The 19,277-nt window shown below is 54.8% G+C and overlaps 2 protein-coding genes across 2 annotated transcripts; both read left to right on the top strand.

Annotated features, from left to right (window-relative positions):
• Positions 1-6,369: 6,369 nt before the first annotated feature.
• On the top strand, positions 6,370-7,487 carry PNMA8C (PNMA family member 8C; the record flags this gene model as incomplete). The annotated part of the gene is made up of 1 exon (XM_079759839.1): positions 6,370-7,487. Exon 1 carries the CDS (start codon positions 6,873-6,875, stop codon positions 7,485-7,487), a length of 615 nt encoding a protein of 204 aa, XP_079615965.1. The 5' UTR covers positions 6,370-6,872.
• Positions 7,488-14,002: 6,515 nt separating this feature from the next.
• CCDC8 (coiled-coil domain containing 8) lies at positions 14,003-17,418 on the top strand. The gene is made up of 2 exons (XM_079800510.1): positions 14,003-16,059; positions 16,750-17,418. The coding sequence occupies exons 1-2, from the start codon at positions 14,767-14,769 to the stop codon at positions 17,005-17,007; spliced, it is 1,551 nt and encodes a 516-aa protein (XP_079656636.1). The 5' UTR covers positions 14,003-14,766; the 3' UTR covers positions 17,008-17,418.
• The last annotated feature ends 1,859 nt before the right edge of the window (positions 17,419-19,277 follow it).

Here is a 19,277-nt window from a genome sequence, read left to right as displayed (position 1 = left end):
GAATAATAATAAATTCTAACTTGTGCTTAAAAAATGCAAATTCCAAGACGCAATTTAGCCTGAAGGATTTCAGAGAGAAGAACAATTAAGATTGCCATGCTGTTGAGTGGGAGGGAGCAGGGGACAGCATATGATAAAATCTTTCAGGAGGACCATTAGCCAGAGCGGCTCTGTGTGGAGGCTCTGGATCTGGCTGCCTGGGCTTGAGTTTTGGGTTGGCTCTTATTAGCTATGGGCCTTGAGTAAGTTAATTGTTCCTATGTGCCTCAGTTTCCCCATCTGCAAAATGGGGATAATACTAGAACCTTCCTGAAGGCTTGTTGTGAGGATTCAACGAGGTAGTAGTTAAAGAGCCTGGGACCCTGAATGAAGTGGGGGCTGTGAAAATGGGGAGGGAGGGAATTCAGTTGCATATCCAGCCAAACGGTGTTTCTGGGCCTGCGCTATAAGCAGGATCTTGTCCTAGATCCCTGAGACGCAGCCTCCAACAGGACAGACTGCCCAGCGTGGTCTAGGCCCCCCTTACCCACTCCCAGAGCCCCTGGCACTGCTTTTGTTTGTATTGCTGTCTGCTGGCCTCTTGGATGCGCTCCCAGTGTTAGCACAGGACTTGGGGCAGAGCTTGGAACCTACATATAAACATATATCAAGACAGGGTTAGTTGCTCAGGGTCCACAAATATATATACTCAGGAATCCGTGTTCTCCAGCTCCAGCACTGCTATCTGACGGGCAAACTCCTACAAAAGCTGGCCTTCAGGTACCTCATTAAACCTCCCCACCCTGCGGTCCCGGCTCACCCAAAGCAGTCCCACGTCCCCGCCAGGGGCTACAAGGTGCTTCAAACCTGGCAGTGACCTCCCCTGTCCCACCCGCTCTGTCTCCAACTTCCTTCCTTCCTCCCCCTGTCCCCTCTGCCCAGTCACACTAGCGCCTTTGCTGTTCCTCAGACACACCAGGTGGCTGCAGCCTCAGGGCCTTTTCACTGGCCGTTCTTCCTTCTCGGGAAGCTGTTTTGAATATTCCCGTGGTGCTCCCTCCTCTCCTTCAAGTCTTCACTCAAATGTCACCTCCAGAGAGTCCTCTCTCGGCACGCTCCAAAAAATTACAACACCCTCTGCCCCAGGCACACTTCTTCTCTTTATCCTCCTTTCCTGCTTTATGATAATAATATATATCTTTCTTTTTTAAAAAATATTTTTTATTGATTTATGAGAGCAAGGGAGAGGGAGAGAGAGAGAAACATCAATGATGAGTGAGAATCATCGCTTGGCTGCCTCCTGCATGCCCCCCACTGGGGATCAAGCCCGCAGCCTAGGCATGTGCCCTGACTGGGCATCAAACGGTGACCTCCTGGTTCATAGGTCAATGTTCAACCACTGAGTGACCTGGGACGGGCTATCTATCTTTCTTATTCATTTGTATGTTCTCAGTCTGCCCAATAGCGTGTGAGCTCCCAGAGGGGTGGCAAATTCTGTCTGTCACGTTCTTTTCTTTTTCTTTTTTTAATATATTTTATTGATTTTTTACAGAGAGGAAGGGAGAGAGAGAGTTAGAAACATCAATCAACTGCCTCCTGCACACCCCCTACTGGGGATGTGCCCGCAACCAAGGTACATGCCCTTGACCGGAATCGAACCCGGGACCCTTCAGTCCGCAGGCCGACGCTCTATCCACTGAGCCAAACCGGTTTCGGCTGTCACGTTCTTTATGTAGCTCTCGTACCTACAATCCAACTAACAAGTGACGTATTCAGGGCATGTTTCTTTTAGTTGTAAAGCTTTCTTACTTCTCAGCAAAAAACAAACAATACCCCATATTTTTATAAATCCTCACTCCAGGATATGTTTTTATTTTATTATTATTATTTAAATATATTTTTATTGGTTTCAGAGAGAAAGGGAGGGAGAAAGAGATAAAAACATCAATGATGAGAGATAATCATTGATTGGCCACCTCCTGCACGCTCCCTACTGGGGATCGAGCTCACAACCTGGGCATGTGCCCTTGACCGGAATCGAACCCGAGACCCTTCAGTCCGCAGGCTGACGCTCTATCCACTGAGCCAAACCCGCTAGGGCTTATTATTTTTAAAAATATTTTAATTGATTTTTAGAGAGAGGAAGGAAGAGAGAGAAAGAGATAGAAACATTGACGAGAGACAAGCATCAACATGGATGCCCTGCCTCCTGCACACCCCCTGCTGAGGCTCGAGCCTGAAACCCAGGCCTGTGCCTCGATCTGGGATCAAACCTGAGACCTTTCAGTGTATGGGACGCTGCTCCAACCAACCGAGCCAGACTGGCCAGGGCCAATACTCCCAATTTTAAAAAAATGAGTGAAAGATATGAACAGAAAATCACAGAAAAATGAAATAAAAAATTAAAAAACTCACTAGCTGTGTGGCCCTAGGTAAGTGATTTAACCTCTCTGGTCCTCAGTTTTCCTGACTGTAAAACCCAAGAGATGGTCAATAAATGTTTGTTGAATGAAGGAGCAACCGAATCGATAAAATAATATCTAACGCCTGGACTGTGAATAAGAATTCAATGACAGTGCAGAGATAGGGCTTAAAATATTGTCTGGCATATAGCATGCCCTATGTGAGTGATAGCAATACCTGCTTTAAAAAAGAATACTGCCCTGGCTGGTGTGCTCAGTGGTTAGAGAGTCAGCCTGCTCACGGAAAGGTTTCAGGTCTGATGCCCCGTAAAGGGCATGTACCTGGGTTGCAGATCGCTCCCCGCCCCCAGTCAGGCCACATGCCGGAGGCCACCAGTCGATTCGTCTCTCACATCACTGTTTCTCTCTCTCCCCACTCCCTCCCTTCCACTCTCTCTGAAAAGCAATGGAAAACACATCTTCAGGTGAGGATGAACAACAACAACAAATGTTACTGTTGTGCTTGTTGTAGGCGGCCTTCAAGATCCCTCCCCGTGACGCCTCCTGCAGGAAGCCCTCCCTGGTGAGGCCAGGTGGGATCAGTCGCTCAGGGCCCCCAAAGCCCCTTTTGCAGTTCTCTCTTTAAACGTTAGCAAAGCGTGTCCCAGTTAGCACGTTCTGCAGTCTGCACCCCACACCAAGGATCAGAACACATCTTCGCGATAATGACGGGCTTCTCTCCCTGACTGTAAACAGGCCGGCCGAGCCTGTCTCAGCCACGGGACTGAGCTCCTAAAAGCAGAGCCTGTTTCCCTCACTCAGGTATGCCCAGCACGTCCCGGGGCCTGGGACAAGGAGCGTCTCAGTCCATCCTGGTGGGTCACATGAATGAACCCTCTGTCCTCTGCTTCTCAGTATGGAATGTGCAGAAACCCATGGCAGCTTTTAAAACATTCATCACCACACGGAGCTACAGAATGTTTTCCTTGTGATGAACACTTTTTGAGATTTCCTCTCTTAGCAACCTTCAAATACGCAGTGTGGCAGTGTTAACTAGTCACTGTGCTGTGCATCCCCAGGACTTAGTCACCGTATGTATACCTGCGAGTTTGTGCCTTTAACCACCTTCCCCATTTTGCCCATCACCCCCCCGCCCCGCCCCTGGCAAACACCACTCTGTCCTCTGTATCTATGAGTTTTTTGTTATTGTTGTTGGTGTGTTTTTAAAAATATATATTTTATTGATTTTTTTTTTTTTTTTTTTTTTACAGAGAGGAAGGGAGAGAGATAGAGAGTTAGAAACATCGATGAGAGAGAAATATCGATCAGCTGCCTCCTGCACTCCCCCTGCTGGGGATGTGCCCGCAACCAAGGTACATGCCCTTGACCGGAATCGAACCCGGGACCCTTCAGTCCGCAGGCCAATGCTCTATCCACTGAGCCAAACCGGTTAGGGCTATTTTTGTTGTTTTCTTAGGATTACAGATACAAGTGAGATCATATGGTATTTGTCTTCCTCTGTCTGTCTTATTTCACTTAGTATAATGCCCTCAATATCCGTTCATGCTATTTCAAATGGCAGGGTCTCCTTTTTTATGGATGAATAATATTCCATTGGATAGACACACCACATCTTCTTTATCATTCACCCAGGTCTTGGCTGTTGTAAATAATGCTGCCATGAACATTGGGGTACATATATCTTCTCGAATTAAGTGTTTTATTTCCTTTAGAGAAATGTCCCAAAGTGGAATTGATGGATCATACGGGAGTCCTATTTTTAATTTTTTTTCTTTAAATATAGTTTATTAATTTTTTTACAGGGAGGAATAGAGCGTTAGAAACATCGATGAGAGAGAAACATCGATCAGCTGCCTCCTGCACACCCCCTATTGGGGATGTGCCCGCAACTATGGTACATGCCCCTGACCGGAATCCAACTTGGGACCCTTCAGTCCACAGGCCAACGCTCTATCCACTGAGCCAAAGTGCTTAGGGCTATTTTTAATTTTTTGAGGAACCTTCATACTGCTTTCCACAGTGGCTGCACCAGTCTGCATTCCCTCCAACAGTGCCCGAGGGTTCCCTTTTCTTCAAATTCTCACCAGCGCTTGTTTGTGGATTTATTGATGGTAGTCATTCTGACACCTGTGGTGTGGTTTTAATTTGCATCTCACTGTGGCTTTAATTTGCATTTCTCTGATGATTAGTAGCATTGAGTATCTTTTCCTATGTCTATTGGCCATCTCTAGGTCCTCTGTGGAGAAGTCTCTATTCGGGTCCTCTGCCCATTTTTTAATTGGATTGTTTGTTTGTTTTGGTGTTGTTCTGTAAGTTCTTTATCAATGTTGGATATTCAGCCCTTATCATATGTATCATTGGCGAATATGTTCTTCATCAGTGGGCTGTCTTTTCATTTTGTGGATGGTTTCCTTTGCTGTGCAAAAACTTTTTAGTTTGATGTAGTCACGTTTGTTTATTTTTTTCTTTTGTTTCCCTTGCCCGAGGCGGTATATCAAAAAATATATATTGCTACTAGAAATGTCTGAGATTTTACTGCCTATGTTTTTTTTACCTAGGATATTTATGTTAACCACCTTCTTGACTAGGGAGATAGAAGGCACTGATTGGCTTAGGCCCTGGTTACCTGGATGACCATTCCGAGCCAATCACTGTGGCAAAGGGGTGGGTTAATTAATTTAAACCATTCTCCTCTGGAGCTAGGACGTTGGAATCTGTCAATCCAACCCCAAAATGTATGGCTTTGATACTGGCGTAGAGAGCAGAGGAATGGATGCTGTGAAAGTGATCACATAGGCAGGACGTTTCTTTTTTATTTAAATTTTTTTGAAACAAGAAAGTTGCAAGTTCGGTGCCAAGAACCTTTCCTCTGAATCCATTTGGAGAGTAAATTGCCACCTGGTGCACCCTTCGGAATACAGACTGGGTGTTACTGCAGGGGGCGTGTCCCACAGAAAAGGACGTTCCAAGGGAAAGATCCTCTTTGTTCCTTTGGAGTCATAAATTTTATTTTATTTTATTTTATTTATTATTATTTTTTTAATATATTTTATTGATTTTTTACAGAGAGGAAGGAAGAGGGATAGAGAGTTAGAAACATCGATGAGAGAGAGACATCGATCAGCTGCCTCCTGCACACTTCCCACTGAGGATGTGCCCGCAACCAAGGCACATGCCCCCGACCGGAATCGAACCTGGGACCCTTGAGTCCTCAGGCCGACGCTCTATCCACCGAGCCAAACCGGTCTCGGCTGGAGTCATAAATTTTATACGCGACACCGTAAAAACCCACATTCCTCCACCAGACTTCCCACTGGTCCCTTTGCTTATATCTACATGGACAATGGATGCTTGCTTTATTGAGAGCGGTATGATCTGTTACCCCAATGGAAAAAAAAATAGTTTATTGATTTTTAGGGAGAAAGGAAGGGAGAGGAACATCCGCATGAGAGTGAAACATCCATCAGTTGCCTCCTGCAGGACCCCAGGCCCACAATCCAGGCATGTGCCCTGACTGGGAACCAAGCAGGCAACCCTTCGGTACAAGGAGAGATGCCCAACCAACTGAGCCACACCGGCCAGGGCTGTTACCCCCAGTTTTAACGTTGGTGCCCAGAGTGTCCCAGATTTGTTCAGCAGGAGCCCCTCAAGCCAACCCTGTGTTTTTCCATCTGTTCTCATCATTCTTTGAGCCTTTCCTTACTTTCGGACCCAAGAAGATGTTCCAGGGTCATCTGTATCTTCCCTGTCCCCCCTCCCCCGGAATCAGCCATTTCCCCAAAGGGTAAAGGGGGAGGGTACTTCTGAAAGCTAGTGGCTGACCCCTCACCTCTGAATGACCCCCTCAGACGCTGATTTCAATGCGGCTGGGCCTGGCCAATGGCAGAGGCGATGCTCCAGCGGTTGCCATGGAGACCGCTGGGCCGCGGAGAGGAAGGAGGCGGTGACGTCATTGCGGGAGCAGGTGCAGCGGCCACAGCCTCATCTTAGCCTGGTCACCGGGCACCGAGAGCAGCCTCTGGGCCAGCGGCACGGAACCGGAACCGGCCGCCCTGCCTGCCAGGCCTCCACCCCCAGCACCCCGGTGGCAGCAGCCCCAGCGAGATCCTCCCCCCGCCCCCCACCGAGCGAGATCCGCAGCCCCAAGTCTGCTGAGACCTTTGGAGGCCCCGCCAAGCAAGGGAAGCAGCACCTTCAGACCCTGCCTGGTGCGGCCTCGCCCGGGAGCCACGAGCCCGCTGGCAGGCACCCTCCTGGGCTTCGCTCTGCGCGAGCCCCCGGGACCCCCAAGGGCTGGACGCTGCAGCCCTGCGGGCAGGACCCGGGGCATCCTGGGCAGGGCAGGCCGTGCGCCCCTCTCGCGCGGAGCCCTCGGGAAGGGACTGTGGCACCCTGGATCCCTCCTCGGAGTCCCGAGGCAGCACGGGGGCGCGCCAGCGGGCTTACTGCTGCCTCCGGGAGCTGGGCAGGATGCTGTTCGGAGTGAAGGACCTGGCGCTGCTGGAGCATGGCTGCCAGGCGCTGGAGGTGGACAGCTCGCGGTCCCTGATGATCCTGGGCATCCCCGAGGACTGCGGCCACGAGGAATTCGAAGAGATCATCCGGGCTCCCCTGAAACCGCTGGGCAAGTTCGAGGTGGCCGGGAAGGCCTTTCTGGAAGAGGAGCGATCCAAGGCGGCCATCATCAGGCTGATGGGCGACATCAACCACGCCGCGATCCCCAGGGAGATCCAGGGCAAGGGCGGCGCCTGGCGGGTGGTCTACCTGCCCCGCAAGCAGGACATCGAGTTCCTGACCAAGCTGAACCTCTTCCTGCAGAGCGAGGGCCGGACGGTGGAGGATGTGGCCCGCGTCCTGCGGCAGGAGCTGTGCCCGACGCCGCCGCCGCGCCCCGGAGAGCCGGCGGCCGGGAAGCCCTGTGCGCCGGGGCCCGCGGAGAGGCCGGGGGCGGGGGCCTCGGCGGGGCTGGCCCGGGCGCCGCCTCTGGACGCGGCGGAGGACAGCAAGGCCGGAGAAGGCCAGAGGGGCAAGCGGAAGCCGAAGAAACACCGCCGGCGGCACCCGGCAGCGGACAAGAAGCCGTGAGGTGTTGGGGGGTGGGCGAGGGGCAGTGAGGGAGAGTGGGTGTCCGCTGAGAGGGGGTGGGTGGCCACTGTGGGAAGGCGGGTACCACCTGAGTAAGTTTGGGGGAGGCGAGTGAGTGTGGATCATGTGGGCGAGGGGGTCCCTGAGTAAGGATGGCATCATCCGAGCGGGCCTGGTGACATCTGGCTGTGGGAGTGAGGGTGGGCGGGCGCGTCTGAGTGACCTTGTGGGTTACATCTGAGTGGGTGTGGATAGCACCTGGGGGAGGGTGGGACAGGCATTCATTCGACCTGCAGACATGGGCTCTGCCCCAGGCACTGGGGGAGGAACAAACCCTGCCTTCCCCGGGCAGTCATGGGGAGTGGGTAACATCTGAGTTCCTTGGATACATCTGAACGGGCGTGGGCACCACCTGAGGAGATGCGGGCACTATCCGGTGGCACGTGGCTCATGCATTCCGCAAATACTTCCCGAGCATCCACGGTGTACCAGGCACTGTTCCAGGCCCCGGGGATACATCAGGGAGCTAACAGACCCCAGCCCCACGGCACTCGTGTTAGGAATTTGAGTGGGTGTGAGTAGCATCTAAGTTATTTGACCACATGCGTGAGCGTGGGTCCCATGTGAGTGTGGGGGCCGCATCCGAGTCCGAGTGGGTAATAGTTGGTGGTTGGGGAGTAGTAACACCTGACTATGTAGGGGGGTATGATTTGAGTGGGCGAGGTATCTTCTGAGTTGAGGAAGCGTCTCAAAATCCTACACACACACACACACACACACACACACACACACACACACACACACACACACACACACGCACGTCTAACTACCGGGAGACTCCCGGGACCAGCTGCGCAGTCGCAGTCGGAGCTGAGCAGCGCGTCGGACCGTTGCCACGGAGACCGCGTGCCCTCCCCCACCCACCCCGCGCCTCCAGGTGTTTGCGGGGAAACGGAAGGAGAGAAACCCGGTGCGGGACTCGAAGGTTTTTTTTTTTTTTAAATATATTTTATTGATTTTTTACAGAGAGGAAGAGAGAGGGATAGAGAGTTAGAAACATCCATCAGCTGCCTCTTGCACACCCCCCACCGGGAACGCGCCCGCAACCAAGGCACATGCCCCTGACCGGAATCGAACCCGGGACCCTTGAGTCCGCAGGCCAACGCTCTATCCACAGAGCCAAACCGGCTTTGGCGGGATTCGAAGGTTTTACAGAAGGTCTTTAATGGAGCCGAGGAAGAGCGCAGCGGGAGGAACATGGCAGGGGGCTGGGGAGGGAGGCCGCTGCGGGCCCCGCGCCACCCCCGCGGCCGGCGGCTGCGGTGAGCACCGCCCCTCCTGCTGGGTGTGCGTTGCGGGAAGGAAGCACGGACCGCTCCACCTCCGGGCCGGCTGGAGATCCTGCCACCGCACCGTCCGGAGTCGTTTTTTGTCTTTTCGAAGGATGGGCTTGGGATGGGCCTCTGGCACAGACTGTCCGGAGTGGGCGCCCTGTTTGCACACGACAAGCAGCTGCCTGCTCGCCGGGTCTGAGGAACGCACTGCTCTGCACGCTGCGTGTCCCTGGCCGGGATGGTCAGCCAGGGGCCCTTCTGCTCTGATTGGGCCGGAGGTCAGGGTAGGGGTCTCCCCAAATTAAACCCTAGGAGCTCTGACCTGGGGGGAGGGGCACGCTCCACTCTCTAAAGAACAAAGGGCAAGGCTTGCAGGGAATGGTGCAAAAGGCGGTAAATAGTTAAGAGGTCACCTTCAGGAGTTATCCATTAACCACAGTAAGGTTCAGTTGCCAAGTCCACTGATGATAAAGGAAGGAAGGAAGGAAGGAAGGAAGGAAGGAAGGAAGGAAGGAAGGAAGGGAGGGAGGGAGGGAGGGAGGGAGGGAGGGAGGGAGGGAGGGAGGGAGGGAGGGAGGGAGGGAGAGAGGGAGGGAGAGAGGGAGGAAGGAAGGAAGGAAGGAAGGAAGGAAGGAAGGAAGGAAGGAAGGAAGGAAGGGAAAGAAAAGGAAGAAAGCCCATCAGGTTAAATCTAAATGTCTGGGGGTAGACAGAACTCTTGTTCAGGGGTGTCTGACCTGTGAATTTGCAAACTTTCATTAGTTCAGGGATCTGCAAAAGTCTGAATTGATTCTCTTTCCAAATATGTAATTTCTGCGCGCATGCTCAGATTCTTACCTATCAGGTTGTTCAACAATAAAGAGTTTAAAATATAAGTAAAATTAAAGACACATTGCAACACTGGAGACCCCCAGTGTATCCCTGCGGCGGGCAATCATGCCTGTGGGTTCCAGCGTCCAAGCCCTTTCTTATTTCTGAGGCCACCCCACTTTGCCCCCCTAGCAGAGCCAATAGGAGGAGGTCTCATGCTCCACCCCACCGTGGCAGCCGGGGTGCAGGCCAGGGACCCCTTCAGATGGTCAGAAACTCCTGTTAGGTCCTTGCGTTCCCAGCAGGTGTCAAGACACAGAAGGAATTTTTAGAGTTCACTTGCGCTGACGTGACCTAAAACCCAGAAGACTGATTCCTGTCCGTTCCCCAAACTGACTCTCTACCGAAAGCCTCAGTCAGTCTCCTTTTCTTCAGTGCGATGGTTGGGATAGAGCTTTCCCTGCCACCCCCTTACCTGTATTTGAACTTCTCGCGAGTGCATCCCTGGAGTAGAAGACTGTAGCTCTCCGTGGGTCCTGTTATGCTTTGTAAATTTCCGGCCTGGTCCCACCCACTCAGAATATTGTATTCATTGTCTCCTCAGAATCTGAGCTTGAATAACATCCACGCAAACCTCAGGCATATTTGTTCATTGCATGCCGTTCTCCCACCGAAGCACAATCATTGCACAGCAGCAAGGGACAGTGTGACATTTCTCAGCATCATACTAGTGCGAAGACTGTGTGTGTGCTTATGGATCCCATGCGCTTCCCATGCACACAGTGAATGGGTTCATGTTGCCTGCAACGCCCCAGTCTCCTGCCGCTTCTCTCGGGAGTTTTTCCGGACCAGTTGAGGAGTTCCCTGAGGCTGCCATGCAAGCTGTTGTGCAAAACTGGTGTGGATGGTTTGCATCCTGCTGATCTGTGTGAATCCAGACACCGCTGGCACAGCGGATCCAAAACAAAAATCCTCACGCTGGCCGGCGGAGGGAGGCTGCAGCTGGCCTTTGTAAGCCCCGGATTTCAAGAGTGGGTTCGGTTAACACTTTTTATTGTTCCTTGTGGTTGATGCTGTGTTGTGCAAACATCAAATAAATATAAAATCAATGTGTGCTAAAGCAATTAGTCTGCTCTTTGATATTAGATTTTTAAAAATATATATATTTTATTGATTTTTTTACAGAGAGGAAGGGAGAGGGAGTTAGAAACATCGATGAGAGAGAAACATCAATCAGCTGCCTCCTGCAACACCCCCTACTGGGGATGTGCCCGCAACCAAGGGTACATGCCCTTGACCGGAATCGAACCTGGGACCCTTCAGTCCGCAGGCCGACGCTCTATCCACTGAGCCAAAATGGTTAGGACTTTTTACTTTTTTTAATGGCAACCAAGTGAAGCTGAGTAGAGAGATTTGGGCCATATTTGTTTTCTTCCCTCATTCTTTACTGATTTTTGTTTTGTTTTGTTTTGTTTCTTTTCAACAAATATGAAGCGGAAGCTGTAATTATCCGTTTTCCATGGGCGCTGGAGGAGGAGCTTCCCTGCCAGAGACCTGGGCAGTTGCAAACCCCCCAGCGGAACTGCTCTGGGTTGGCGATTTTTGTAAGGATGTTGAACTTTTGAGGTTTTCTTCTAGGATAATCTTCCCCTCCTTCCACCAAAAAACAACAAACAAATAAATAAAACAACCCAAATGTCTCACCTGCCAGGTCAGTGTCTTGACTTCTCACGTTTGGATTCTTAAGCCATTATTCCTCAAACCGGGGTGTCCGAGGGGTTTTCAGCTTAGGGCCTCTATGAGGCAGCTTCTAGGGGAGATGATTAGGGCCTCAGGACTAAGGAAGGGATGAGAATCCGTGAAGAGGCCTGCCGGGCCCTCACCCTGAGCGCCCCATCTCACCCACAGAGAGGACCGCTCTTCAGAACGCGTCTCTTCGTTGCTATGGAGACCACTGGGAGGCGGGGCGTGGCTGGAGGCCATGAGGGCCCAAACGAGCAAGCCAGCAAGTGAGCAAGCTGTGAGGCTGGGATGGGGCTGGAGTTAAATAAAATCGCACGTCGTCAGTTAAATGCAATTACACGTGTTCATTTTTATATTGTGTATAAAAGCTTTTATACAAGTTTTAACAAGTTTTTATTGATTTTAGAGAGAGAGGAAGGGAGGGAGGAGAGAGGGAAACATCAATGTGAGAGAGTAACATTGTCTCTCATATGCACCCCGGTCAGAGATCGAACCCACAACCTGGACATGTGCCCTGACCAGCCGATGTTCAACCAACTGAGCCACACCGGCCAAGGCTAAAGTAATTATTTTACGGGGTTGTGTTTTTTTCTGTTGTTGGAATTTCATGATCATTGGTTTCCTCTGTAATCCAATAGATGTAATTCTAGTCATTGAAATACTTTATCCAGAAAAGAGTTCATGGCCTGGAAAAGGGTTAAGGATTCCTGGGCTACAGGCTCTGGAGAGGGCTGCGGGGGGGGGGGGGGGGGGGCGCGTGTTGCAGAGGAGATTGCCAAAGAAAGTGGAGGCAGAGCATTCTGGGTGGAGGCAACAGCAAGTGCAAAGGCCCTGGGGTTGGGGGCGAGAACAGTGTGTTGGAGGAACAGTAAAGAGGAGGCAGGGGTGACTGGAGTGAAGAGAGGAAGAGAGGGAAGTGGGGGAGACCTGGTAGGGCTTTGTGGGCGATGGTGAGGAGTTTGATTTTACTCCGTCTGAGGTGAAGACTTTGGAAAGAGTAGAGACATCTGACAAGTTTTTAAAAGACCCCTCCAGCTGCTGGGTCAGGGATGGATTGCAGGCAGCGAAGGTGCAAGAGGCATTTTCTTGGATCCAGGCAACCGATCCAGATCAGCCGTGCCTTGTGGGCCTGCAGGGATGGTGACGGCAGTGCCTACATTCACTTAGAGCTGCAAGACTTCAGACCAGCCTCCGTGTCCCCGTTTGTGAGAAGATGAAGCTCTGAGGATTCCTAACAACAGGCTTATTCAGCACACCACAGGGTGGCTGGTTTTCTGGAAACCCTCCCTGCAAGTTAACTATTATTATTACTAATGCCGTTGCTGTTGCTATAGTGCGGAGCTGGCTGCCTCAGGGTTACCTGGGAAACTGCAAATCCTACCCCACGGCCCAGCTGTCCTAACCCACTATGTCTGCGGCCGAGTATGAGGACCTTTGGTTTAATTTAAATTTTTTAAAAATCCTCACCGGAGGGTATTTTCCCATTCATTTTTAGAGAGAGGGAAAGTCAGAGAGAAACATCGATGTGAGAGAAACACATCGATTGGTTGCCTCCTGCACGAGCCCTAACCAGGGCCCCAGGCCAGGGAGGAGCCTGCAACCGACCTGAATCGAACCTGGAGACCCTTCAGTCTGCAGGCCCACGCTCTATCTACTGAGCCAAACCAGCGAGGGCTAATTTTTTCATTAACATTTTTTATTGCTAAAAATCCAAGCAATCCAAAGGATATAGAAAAGTACAGGTCCGCAGGCCCCTTCCCCAGAAACAGCCACTGCCGGCCGTGCTTGTCTGTGTGCAGAATGTGTGTATAGACCTTGGCCCTCACACACACACACACACACACACACACACACACACGCCAGACTGTTTCAGATTCAAACCCAGGTTCTATCACTTTCTGATCTTGAGCACGTGATTTTATTTCTTTGGCTATAAAGTGGGACCGATCATCGCATTCTCTGTCTCATCATGTTCTGGTGAGGATTTCATGAGCTGGTTTCATAGAAAGCGCCTACAATGGTGCCTCCTATTCAGGAAGTGCTGCGTAAAAACCTGACTACCCTTTTTCCTCGCTGCTCAGCATTTTCCTGTTGGACTAGATCATGAAATTGAGTCAGTCCCTACTGATGAACAATTGGGTTCATTCATTCATTCATTCATTTCACTCAAAAATATTTATTGAGCACCTACTGTGCGCCAAGCCCACGCTAGGAGCTGGTGCAGTAAGACCCTGGTACCACTTTCCCACCCCCGTGGCTGGGTAGGTCGGAGGGGATTGCTGGTCCCAGAAGGCCTGTGCATTGAAAACGGGGCTATTGGGAGGCAAGGACACTGAAAGGATGGCCTCACTAGCACTCCCGCCTCCGGGTCGGCTGGAACCGCACGTGCAGGACGGCTGGTTTGGAAACGGCAGCCTTTCCCGGGGAAGGTGCTGACGTGGGCCTCCGCGCGCTCCGCTTGGAAGCGCTGGCCCCCGCGAGGCCCGGGGGCGCGGCCACACCCCCAGGCGGGAGGGGAGTGAGGGCGCCCCGAGGAGAGTGGACAGCCCCCCTGTCAGTCTTCCCCTGTCCGGGAGTGTAAGCTGAGAAGGGGGAAGGTGGGCCTCACCCTGGGGAGGGCGAGGAGGAACTTCCTGCCCCCGCGCTTGCTCCCAGGCACCGCGCGCGCCGACCCGGAGGCGGGAGGCGAGTCAAGGTCAGCCCGGACCAGGTGGCAGCCTGCCGAGGGGCGGGAGACCCTCCCGGGGGGCTGGGCTGCCCCCTCCGAGCGCTCGGCCATATTGAAGAGCCGCGGCAGAGCCGTCTTTGTCTGCGAAGTCCTCTCCCAAGTTCCAGGCGCGCCCCCGTGCCCGGGCCGGGAGGAGCCACGGCCGCCCGCGCGCTCCAGCTTGCAGCCGGGACACCGCGTTTTCCGCTCGCCGGGGGCTGTGAGCCTCGGGACCGGCCTCAGCCCGGCTCACGTGCGCGCCCTGGAAACGGATTCCCGCCGCTGGTTGCGGGGAGCCGGCCTGGGTCCAGCAGGACTTGTTGCAGGCGGAGAAATTGGGAGGCGCTGGCTCATCCCCCCGCCCTGGAGAGGGGAGACTCTCCGGGCAGCATTGCCGGGACCCCATCCCCGCTCCCACCCCAAGTCTAGGGGCTTCTTGCAGGTTCGGCTCGTTGCCCCCGACCCGGATTTCACGCTGGAGATCCTCAAGACCCTCGAGAAGAGCCACGTGGGGGGCTGGTTCCCCTGGGGCTTCCTCCCGTCCCCCGACGGCCTGATCCTCTGGAGCGTGCCCGACGTCTGCAAAGACGTGGATTTGGACGTCCTGGTGGACGCCCTGAAGCCCGTGGGCACCTTTCAGAAGATCGGCAAGGTGTTCCGCCGGGAGGAGGACTCCACGGTGGGGATGCTGCAGATCGGGGAGGACGTGGACTGCCTGCTCATCCCGCGCGAGGTGCGGCTGGCGGGGGGCGTCTGGAGGGTCCTCTCCAAGCCCGCCACCAAGGAAGCGGAGTTCCGGGAGCGGCTGACCCAGTTTCTGGAGGAGGAAGGCCGCACCCTGGAGGACGTGGCCCGCCTCCTGGAGAAGAGCACCCCGCCCCCGCCCCCGCCCCCCAAAAAGCCCAAGGAGCCCCGAGCGAGGAGGAGAGTCCCGCAGATGGCGACGCCCCCTCCCCGGCTGGTCGTGGGCACCTATGACAGCAGCAACGCCAGCGACAGCGAGTTCAGCGACTTCGAGGCCTCGCGAAGGCCGGGCGACCAGGGCCGCGGGGGCCCCGCGCGCGGCCGGAAGGTGCGCAGGATGCCGGTCAGCTACCTGGGCAGCAAGTTCCTGGGGAGCGACCTGGAGAGCGAGGACGACGAGGAGCTGGTGGAGGCCTTCCTCCGGCGCGGGGAGCGGCCGCCGGGCGCCCCCGCCCGCCGCCGCGTGAACCTGCCGGTGCCCGTGTTTGAGGACGGCCCGGGGCTGCGGCCGCCCGAAGGGGACCGGTGGCGGGGGTGCGTCGGCCAGGCGTCCTGGGGGAAGCTGAAGCGCAGGGTGAAGGGCTGGGCGCCCAGGTCCGGGCCCGGAGCGGGTGGGGCCCAGCAGGCCTCTGGCAGGGGGGAGAGGGGTGGGGTGCCCTGCAGCGCCAGTCAGGGGGAGCACGTGGGGGGCGCAGGCGGTGGGCTGGTGCCTGAGGCCCCCCCACGGCGATGGAGGCCCAAGATTAAGTGGGCCTCCTTTAGGCTGCTCAGGAGGGAGGGAGCAGCACCCACGGCTCAGGGGGCGGAGGCTGTGGGTAATCAGAGGGCGGAGGCTGCAGCTGATCAGAGGGCAGAGGCTGCAGCTGATCAGAGAGCGGAGGCTGCAGCTGATCAGAGGGCAGAGGCTGCAGCTGATCAGAGAGTGGAGGCTGCAGCTGATCAGAGGGTGGAGGCTGCAGCTGATCAGAGGGTGGAGGCTGCAGCTGATCAGAGGGTGGAGGCTGTGGGTAATCAGAGGGTGGAGGCTGTGGGCAATCAGAGGGTGGAGGCTGTGGGTGATCAGAGAGTGGAGGCTGCAGCTGATCAGAGGGTGGAGGCTGCAGCTGATCAGAGAGTGGAGGCTGCAGCTGATCAGAGGGTGGAGGCTGCAGCTGATCAGAGAGTGGAGGCTGCAGCTGATCAGAGGGTGGAGGCTGCAGCTGATCAGAGGGTGGAGGCTGTGGGTAATCAGAGGGTGGAGGCTGTGGGCAATCAGAGGGTGGAGGCTGTGGGTGATCAGAGAGTGGAGGCTGCAGCTGATCAGAGGGTGGAGGCTGCAGCTGATCAGAGGGTGGAGGCTGCAGCTGATCAGAGGGTGGAGGCTGCAGCTGATCAGAGGGTGGAGGCTGCAGCTGATCAGAGGGTGGAGGCTGCAGCTGATCAGAGGGTGGAGGCTGTGGGCAATCAGAGAGTGGAGGCTGCAGCTGATCAGAGGGTGGAGGCTGCAGCTGATCAGAGGGTGGAGGCTGCAGCTGATCAGAGAGTGGAGGCTGCAGCTGATCAGAGGGTGGAGGCTGCAGCTGATCAGAGGGTGGGGGCTGCAGCTGATCAGAGGGTGGGGGCTGCAGCTGATCAGAGGGTGGAGGCTGTGGGTAATCAGAGGGCAGAGGCTGCAGCTGATCAGAGGGTGGGGGCTGTGGGTGATCAGAGGGTGGGGGCTGTGGGTAATCAGAGGGTGGAGGCTGCAGCTGATCAGAGGGTGGAGGCTGTGGGTAATCAGAGGGTGGAGGCTGTGGGTGATCAGAGGGTGGGGGCTGTGGGTAATCAGAGGGTGGAGGCTGTGGGTAATCAGAGGGTGGAGGCTGTGGGTGATCAGAGGGCAGAGGCTGCAGCTGATCAGAGGGTGGGGGCTGTGGGCAATCAGAGGGCTGAGGCTTCCGCTGAGGCTTCCGCTGAAGCTGCCCCGGGAGCCGCCGGAGCGACCCCGGGAGCCAGGGCCCGGAAACAGGTCAGGACAGTGAGGTTCCAGACGCCTGGGCGCTTTGCGTGGTTTCGCAAGCGCCGGAGAGCCTTCTGGCACACTCCCCGCTTGCCAACCCTGCCCAAGAGCGTCCCCGGGGCAGGCGAGGCCAGGGGCCTCAGGGTGCTGAGGGCCGAGGCCAGAGCAGAAGCGGAGCCGGAAGAGCAAGAGGACCTGCTGTGAGGGGGGCGGAAGCCAGAGAGCCCTGCCACCGGCCACCTCCCCGGCCACTCAGGGCGCCCCTCCCCCGCCCTTGGGCGGAGATGCTGTTTCGGCCTCCACGTGTGAAAATGGAGGTGCAGTGAGGGCCAGCAGCACCCCTCACATCTCCACCTAACACCCCTTTTCTTTTCTTGTTAAAATTTTATCTTTCATGCATTGATTTTTTAAAAAATACAGACTCTATTGTAACCCAAGGAATGGAAAGAAAGAAACCGGTAACTTCCTCACATGCAACCTGGGTGCTCAGCTTGAAGCCAGAGCGAGGCCGGAGGGAAATCCCTTCCTCTTCCCCTTGGCGTGCTCCCTCCCCTGCACCTCCCGCTGCCGGCCTCCTGGAACCTGCAACATGTAAATAAAAATGTTTGCACACTTGTTGCCTGGCTTTGGACTTGGCAGCTGAAGACTGCCCCAGGGTGATTTCCTCACGCCCTTGTCCGCCCTGCGCCCTGCGTTTATGTCCCTGTCCCGTGGCTTGCCATCCCCGCACTCCTGGGTTCTGCCGGCTCCAAGGGTCCAGGGCCTGCAGTGTATACGCGTCATGCACTTTACAAGGAACAGAAGACTCCCTGGGAAATGCTGTGTTTGCTAGGGCTGGCTGTGCGGCCAAGGAATCTGTATGTGTGTTTTTTCTTTTCTTTTCTTTTTTTAAAATATATTTTTATTGATTTCAGAGAGGAAGGGAGAGAGAGATAGAAACATCAATGATGAGAGAGAACCATTGATCGGCTGCCTCCTGGACACTCCCTAACTGGGGATCGAGCCTGCAACCCGGGCACGTGCCCTTGACCGGAATCGAACCTGGGACCTTTCAGTCCGCAGGCCGACGCTCTATCCACTGAGCCAAACCAGCTAGGGCTGTTTTTTCTTTTTTAAAAAAATATATTTTATTGATTTTTACAGAGAGGAAGGGAGAGGGATAGAAAGTTAGAAACATCGATGAGAGAGGAACATCGATCAGCTGCCTTCTGCACACCCCGGACTGGGGATGTGCCTGCAACCAAGGTACATACCCTTGACCGGAATCGAACCTGGGACCTTTCAGTCCGCAGGCCGATGCTCTATTCACTGAGCCAAACCGGTTAGGGCTGTATGTGTTTTTTTAAATCCTCACCCTAGGATATGTTTTTATAGATTTTAGAGAGAGAGGAAGTGGGGGGGAGAGAGAGACATTGATGTGAGAAACGTCAATCAGTTGCTCCTGTATGCACCCCAACCAGGGATTGAACATGCAACCTTTTGTTGGATGGGGCGACACTCCAACCAGCTGAGCCACCGGGCCAGGGCTTGTTGTTAATCTTCAGATGAGGATATTTTTCCCATTGCTTTTCAGAGGAAGTGGAAGGGAGGGTCAGGGAGAGAGAGAGAAACATCGATGTGAGAGAAACACATCGACTGGTTGTCTCCTGCATGAGCCCGGAACAGGGCCCAGGCCGGGGAGGAGCCTGCAACCGAGGTTCAATGCTCTTGACCGGAATTGAACCTGGGACCCATTAGTCCACAGGCCGATGCTCTATCCACCGAGCCAACCCGGCTAGGGCTATACATTTACATTTCTATCAAGAATATGCATTTCTACCAAGTCCGCAGGTGATGCTAATGCTGCTGATCCCAGGACCTCGCTTGAAGGAGCGTCCATCTCCCCTTGCCCGGCTTTCCAAGGCCAGGTGGGCTCCTAAAGCACCTCCAGCGGCCCCGGAGCGCCCTCTGGTGGGCACCGGGGGAGCGCGGCTGGTGCGGGCTACCTGCCCGCTTCCTCCGCGGCGGGGAGTGGGGATTGAGCTCCCTTCCTCCGCCCCTCTGAGCCTCAGTTTCCTCATCTGGGAAATGGGGATAAAACCTATTTCCCCAAAACGATTCCAACCACAGAATCAAATAAAGACTCCTCCCCCCACCCCATCTACTCACTCCAAAGACTCGACAGAGACACAAGCCCAGCACCGACCCTGGCCCTGCGGGGTCAGTGACTACAGGCGAACACCCCCAGCACCACGGCCCTGGCTCGGGGCTTTGGCACCGGCTGCTCCTGCCCCCGCGTGCGCTCCCCTCGGGTATCGCTGCCTCACCGCTCCCTCCTCGGGGTGTTGCTCACGCGTCCCCTCCTCAGCGAGGCTTCCCCGCAGCCTTCAACGGGCGGGGACTGCAGACCCTCCTGCTCGCCTCCTGGGCCCGCCCGCCGGGTTGTTCTCCGCAGCCGCCACGTCTAATGCAGCCCCGCTTCTGGGGACAATTAG

This window comes from Cnephaeus nilssonii, assembly GCF_951640355.1.
Source record: "Cnephaeus nilssonii genome assembly, chromosome: 20".
NCBI lineage: Eukaryota > Metazoa > Chordata > Mammalia > Chiroptera > Vespertilionidae > Cnephaeus > Cnephaeus nilssonii.
Note: the sequence above shows the minus strand (reverse complement) of the source record. Positions and strands in the feature narration are given on the sequence as shown.